Source organism: Aulonocara sp. 'chitande type north' Nkhata Bay, linkage group LG14 (assembly GCF_057382095.1).
Source record: "Aulonocara sp. 'chitande type north' Nkhata Bay isolate Kocher_YH1m ecotype deep benthic linkage group LG14, A_spYH_male_GT1.1, whole genome shotgun sequence".
Taxonomy (NCBI): domain Eukaryota; kingdom Metazoa; phylum Chordata; class Actinopteri; order Cichliformes; family Cichlidae; genus Aulonocara; species Aulonocara sp. 'chitande type north' Nkhata Bay.
The window spans coordinates 9,013,211-9,020,054 of NC_141357.1; the positions used below are offsets into that span (position 1 = coordinate 9,013,211).

General features: G+C 39.8%; 2 protein-coding genes and 1 pseudogene across 2 annotated transcripts; all 3 read right to left on the reverse strand.

Moving 5' to 3' along the window:
- Window positions 1-1,524: 1,524 nt before the first annotated feature.
- On the reverse strand, window positions 1,525-2,513 carry LOC147314041 (lysophosphatidic acid receptor 6-like). Its single transcript, XM_086262756.1, has one exon. It carries the CDS (start codon window positions 2,494-2,496, stop codon window positions 1,648-1,650), a length of 849 nt encoding a protein of 282 aa, XP_086118882.1. The 5' UTR covers window positions 2,497-2,513; the 3' UTR covers window positions 1,525-1,647.
- An 854-nt stretch (window positions 2,514-3,367) lies between these two features.
- Window positions 3,368-4,341, reverse strand: LOC147314042 (lysophosphatidic acid receptor 6-like). Its single transcript, XM_086262757.1, has one exon. It carries the CDS (start codon window positions 4,222-4,224, stop codon window positions 3,376-3,378), a length of 849 nt encoding a protein of 282 aa, XP_086118883.1. The 5' UTR covers window positions 4,225-4,341; the 3' UTR covers window positions 3,368-3,375.
- A 1,230-nt stretch (window positions 4,342-5,571) lies between these two features.
- LOC147314043 (lysophosphatidic acid receptor 6-like) lies at window positions 5,572-6,591 on the reverse strand (annotated as a pseudogene).
- Between the last annotated feature and the right edge of the window lie 253 nt (window positions 6,592-6,844).

The window sequence follows — 6,844 nt, forward strand, 5'->3', positions numbered from 1 at the left end:
GTTAATGATTTGCTTTTAAGAAATGATTTATATTTAGGTCTTTAGTCTTCTGATGGTAGTTTTGGGTTAGGGTTTTTTCTTTTTGCCTCAGGCACACACTTTAGTGTTTTTGTGCCTTTTCTAGCTTTTGTTTATTATAATTTTGTTAGTTCTCTTTGTGATCGCTGTTTGTTCCCCAGTTGTGTCCTATGTCTCTCTGTCTATAATCTCTCTCTGTTGTTTTCTGGTCTCGCTGTTTAGTTATGTCAAGTAAGTCGTGTCTCTGTGTCTGTTTATCTTTTCGTCTGTGTCTTTGTCTCTGTCTCAGTATTATGTTTCCTGTTCTGTTTTGACAGTCCCCCGTCTCATGTGTGTCATGTTTAGTTTTGCTTCCCCTTGTCACACTAGTTAGATTCTGCCAAGCTGTGTTCCCCAGGTGAATCCACTCTGCTTTGCGACCTCGTGTGTATTTACGCTCTAAATTCTCCTCAATTATTTGTCATGTTGTCCCTTAATGTTGTGTGTCATTTGCCTTGTGTGTTCCCCATTTTCCTCGTAGTTCCTTAGTTTATAAGTTCCCGATTTCTTACTTCCCTGAGTTAGTATCAGTTTAGGTTAGCATCAGCAATATGTCCTGCACGTGGGTCCACTCCATGCCCACTCCACAGCCAAATTATGACACTTTGATGTTGCAGCAAGAATCTGTTCATGATGCTTAGAGCCCTGAGAAAGTTCAAAATTGCCTAACTGCTTTCGAAACCTCACACCCTCTGTGATTTTCCCCACCAGCAAGATCAGCCAGGCGTGTGCAGCTCCATTTCAGACACAGAAATAGGTTTGAAGTTGACCTCAGAGAATAAACCACAGCGAGCAGATGTTGCAAGCTGCTAAAGGCAGCATAGGAGACGATGTTGTATTGAACAAGCCTTGCAATGAAAAGTTGAAACATTTCTGTTAAAATGTGGTTTGTAACCTGTGCCCTACTGTATCTTGTACTGCAGCAGTGACTTCCGGAGGACAAACCATGATGTTTTTTTTTCTTTAGCTCTCCAGCAGATGAAAACAGTCTGCTTCCTCAACTGAACAATGAGCAAAATGTAAAATAGGCTCTCAATCAACACCCTTTTCTCACACTGTCTTTTTCAACTACTTGAAAAAGACAAGCAGTTAGTTTTGTTTTTGTTTTTGTTTTCTTTTTTAGAAAAATCATCCAAGAGAAGGGTTTAGGAGAAAAATAACAGAAGCGCACTAAACTTTGCACATGAATAGATCCAAATAGTCAAACTAAAAGTGAAAAAATTAACAAACGATATTGCTTGAAGTTCTTAAGCTGACAACAAGTAGTAACCTCTTGAATGTGTAAACTAAAAAAAGCTTTGCAGCTGTCTTTTTTAAGCTTCAGTTTCTAATACAGCAACCATTCTTTTGGTGGTTGACGCTGTCATGCTGCAGCATAGGTCTAAATAAAATACGAAACCACTACTTCAACTAGCCTTTTCACCCTCTGTCTCACACGCAAAGCTTCACAAACATGTTAATGTTGGTTTATTGGTGAAGCCATACAAATTGTTGAACTACAGAAAAGTTTGTGAACAAACACGTTGTTCCTCTTAAAAAATATAGATCCCATTGTAAATCTAATACCAACTTTTGGAAATAGCAGGTCTTTTATCTACAGTTCTCGTTTTTCTTCCAAAAGGAGTCAAAAGAAAAGTAATACAGCAGAGGATCCAAACAGCAGTTAGAAACAGTAAGACACACCAGCGGCATGATTTCTTTGCCATGTGCAGCCATTCCTATAGGCACAGGTAAGAACATGGCAAACAAAACCAAGTTCATGACAAAGATCAGCATAACTTTCATCTTGTTGCTGACCTTTGCAGAGTCACTGAGATGTCTGTGCAGAGTCCAAGACACCATAATGGTGCAAACAATGTTGACTGTTAGCATTGTGACCAATAACACAATCTGAAGGTAAATAACTGCTAATCGAGTTTTACTCAATAAAAGCTCGTAAGAGTCATAAGATTTAAAACAGGTAGGTTGAGTGTGGTTCTGCAAATGTTCTAGAAAGTCCAAACTCTCTGGGATATTCACCACCAGCATAAAACTCCAGACGAATGCTGCTCCTTTCCAGGCATTGGACGAGGTTCTTAAATGGCGTGACCTCAGAGGATAAACCACAGCCAGCAATCTGTCCACACTGATGAAGGTGATAAACATAGCGCTGGAACGGATGTTGTCACGAAAGAGCATTGTAATGATGAGGCACGCCATATTGTTCAGAGGCCAGGTGCCTGTGGCATGAAAGTAGATCCTCATGGGCAAAGAGATGATGAGTAGCAGGTCTGAGAATGCCAGGTTGACCATGAAGACAGCGTGGGGTGATTTAAGGCTGTGGCGGCGAAGAAGAATCCACAGTGCGACTGCATTGAGAGGTAGACCTATCACCATCACGCAGCCAAAGACCCAAGCATAAACCTGTTCATCTTCTGTGGTGCTGTTTGATGTGTTCATGATGAGAAAAGACGTTCTTTTTGGTCCTTTATGAAGTATTGCAGCCAAGCAGCGAACATGTCCTTATGTGCTGTTCATTTGTGCGACGTGAGGGGAGCTAGTATGGAACAGGAAACTCTGGTTGTGGTTGCTGACGTAAATTAAGTTTGCTATTTTCAAATGCAACACATGACACACCAGCTGTGATTAACAACTCTACTCATTAGGATATGAATTATGGCAAGATGAAAGTAAGAGATGATAATGACCAACAGCAGGTCTGAAAAAATCAGATTGCCCCAGCATAAACCTGTGCGGCCATAGTGAATGTTTAATGAGCTCATGGCGATAAAAGAAATGTATACATGCCCTTGATTAAAACTGCAGCTGAGCACAACACTCACACATGTATCTCTGTGGTCTTTAGCTGTGTCAAGTGAGATGACTGGAGAGGTTAAAAAGTCAAGTATTGCAACAGGAAATGTAATGATACAATCTAACAGTCATATTACTTACGTAAAAGAATAAAACAATTTGTTTTTCACATGGTTTAGAATTTTTTATTAATTAATATCTTCTTATACAAAAAAACTAACATAGTTTTATAAGATCAAACAAAGTTTAGAAATAATTGACACTAATGGTTATTAAGGAATAAAAAGCCAGGGATCAAATTTCATAGTAGAACTTGTAATAAACTGTTGAACAAGTAGTTCTTATCAATTTTTGTTCAATGCTGCAAGATGCTTTATATTTCTGGTTTCATATTTTATATATATATATATATATATATATATATATATACACACACACACACACACACACACAATCACTTTTTTTTGGAAAATAGGAAAACCTTAATGTGACTGGAATTATAAGTTGAAATAGCATGTTCTAAGGTCACTGCTCTCTTGGCGGATCCGCATCTTCTTTTTTCTTCCAGAAGCCATCAAAGGAAAAGTAATATAAGAATGGATCTAGACAACAGTTCACAGCACTAAGGCATATCAATGGCTTTAATTCAGTAGGTTTAACTGTAACTACACCTACTGACAAAGGTAGGAAACAGATAGTAAACAAAACCAAGTTCATGACAAATATCAGCATTACGTTCATCTTGTTGCTGACCTTTGCAGAGTCACTGAGATGTCTGTGCAGTACCCAAGACACCATAACGGTGCACACAATGTTGACTGCTAGCATTGCGACTATTAACACAAGATATACATTTGCTATACCTTTAGTTAAACCTGGTTTCCTTTCAGGACTGAAATCAAAACACCAACTGTCGTTGGCACTTTTTGGAAAGTCCAAAGTCTCTGGAACATTCAATACCAGCACAAATAGCCAGACCACTGCTGCTCCTTTCCAGGCATTGGATGAAGTTCGAAGATGGCGTGACCTCAGAGGATAAACCACAGCCAGAAGTCTGTCCACGCTGATGAAAGTAATGAAGAAGGCGCTGGAGCATAGGTTGTTGCGAAAAAGCATTGTGATGAATTGGCACGCCTTATTGCTCAGAGGCCATCTGCGGGTGGCATGAAAGTAGATCCTCATGGGCAAAGAGATGATGACCAGCAGGTCTGATACTGCCAGGTTGACCATGAAGACAGCGTTGGGCGATTGGAGGCTGTGACGACAAAGAAGAATCCACAGTGCGACTGCGTTGAGAGGCAGACCTATCACCATAATGCAGCCAAAGACCCCAGCGTAAACCCTGTCCTCTGTAGTGACATTTGATGCGTTCATGATGAAGTTTCTGCCTCCTTATTAACTGAATTGCAGCTGAGCAGCAAACCTTCCACTCTCTGATGATTATCTGTGTGACGTGAGGGTAGATTAGACTAGGGAGTGTGAAATATTGCAACAGGAAATCTGGTGGTGCAATTAGATCGTGGCCACTGACGTTAATAGTTATAACATTTTTAAATGAAATATCGTGTTTGACAAATAACAAACATACTTTTTATACAATCTGACAACATTTAGAACCAATACTATTAACATCCGTGGCCTAGGCTAACTGTAAAAGCTGTATTTTTCCCAACTCCCAATGAAAAACAGGTAGCATTAAAACCAGTTGCAAATTTTTACAATGTTTTTTACTATTTTACAGCTATAAACTAGTTTTACCATGAAAAAGACAAACCAAACAGGCTGCAGGTCTACACCAACGCACAAAAGTGTTTCCACAGTTACGGAGCCAGCTATTTCCTGTTTTTTCCAGTAGTTGTGTTATGAGCTCTCGATTTGGATTTTGCATAGAGACATGTAAACTTGAGACTTCCTGTTTTTCACAAATAAGCTTATTTCATAAAATGTTACAAATAATTAGCAAAAAGTGAATGAATTCTCATAAAACAGCCTAGATTCTTTTGCTATTTAAAGCTTTGATGATGCAGATTAACCTTTTTATGACTCTTAGAGCCTTGAGAAATTCAAGATTGCTCAAAAGCTTTCAAAACCTCACATCGTCTGTAGTTTCTCTACCAGCAAAATGAGCCAGACGAGCGCAGATCCTTTTCAGGTACAGGACAAGGGTCTAAGATGGCATGGCGTCAAAGGAAAAACCAGAGCCATCAGATGTTCCAAGCTGATGACGGGGATGATGTTTTCACTGAGAGGATGTTGTTAAAGAGCATTGTGATGAACAGTGTGTGAAGAGTTAAAAAGTTTCACTTACAATGTGGTTTGTTTTACGTGCTTGACAGTATCTTGTTCTGCGGTATGGACTTCCGGAGGTCTTTTTTAAACTCTCCAGCAGATAAAGACAGGTTGTTTCCTCAGTCGTCAAGTGTACAAAATGTACAATAAATCAGCTACAGTCCTGAAGCTTTAAATTTAAAGAATAGTTTTATGAAACTGTGAAGCTAACAAGTCTTTTCTCTATGTATCCCACTGCCTAAGCTTCACAAGTACATTTAACTGACAATTATTGTTGAGTTACTGGTGAAAATGTTGTTCGATTTTATTTATATAGCTCCAATTCACAACGACAGTCACCCAAAGGTGCTTTATATTATAAAATAATATTAGAATGAAACCCCCAAAATTGCATGACTCTGATCAAACCTGTGGTAACAGTGGGTAGAAAAAAAGTCCCTTTCTAACAGGAAGAAACCTCCTACAAACCCAGGGTCAGGGAGGGCAGCCATCTGCCACAAATCATTTTGGGGTGAGTGGAAAGACAAGAAAGCAGAGAGAGGCAAGTCAAAAGACACACAATAGTACAATAAGCTCAGTTTCAGAACTTAGGAATTGGGATATTATGCTTGAACTAAATGAGCATTTTGTGCAATAACAAGTTAGTTCACCAAAAACAAAAAAGAAAAAAATTCATGTCTAGCATCTACATTTCTCCTCCCTTCGTTGCATCTTCCATTTTCTTCCAAAAGGAGTCAAAAGAAAAGTAATACAGCAGAGGATCATGGAACATGGCAAACAAAACCAAGTTCATGACAAAGACCAGCATAAGGTGTCTGTGCAGAGTCCAAGACACCATAACGGTGCAAACAATGTTGACTGTTAGCATTGTGACCAGTAACACAATCTGAAGGTAAATAATTGCTAATCGAGTTTTACTCAATAAAAGCTCGTAAGAGCCATAAGATTTAAAACAGGTAGGTTGAGTGTGGTTCTGCAAATGTTCTAGAAAGTCCAAACTCTCTGGGATATTCACCACCAGCATAAAACTCCAGACGGATGCTGCTCCTTTCCAGGCATTGGACGAGGTTCTTAAATGGCGTGACCTCAGAGGATAAACCACAGCCAGAGCATCGTAATGATGAGGTACGCCATATTGCTCAGAGGCCAGGTGCCTGTGGCATGAAAGTAGATCCTCATGGGTAAAGAGATGATGAGTAGCAGGTCTGAGAATGCCAGGTTGACCACAAAGACAACGTTTGGTGATTTGAGGTTGTGGCGGCAAAGAAGAATCCACAGTGCGACTGCATTGAGAGGTAGACCTATCACCATAATGCAGCCAAAGACCCAAGCATAAACCTGTTCACCTTCTGTGGTGCTGTTTGATGTGTTCATGATGAGAAAAGACGTTCTTTTTGGTCCTTTATGAAGTATTGCAGCCAAGCAGTGAACATGTCCTTATGTGCTCTTCATCTGTGCTACGTGAGGAGAGCTAGCATGGAACAGGAAACTCTGGTTGTGGTTGCTGACGTAAATTAAGTTTGCTGTTTTCAAATGCAACACATGACACACCAGCTGATATTAACAACTCTACTGATTAGGATATGAATTATGGCAAGATGAAAGTAAGAGATGATAATGACCAACAGCAGGTCTGAAATAATCAGATTGCCCCAGCACAGGGTTCGGCAACCTGCGGCTCCGGAGTCGCATGCGGCTCTTTAGT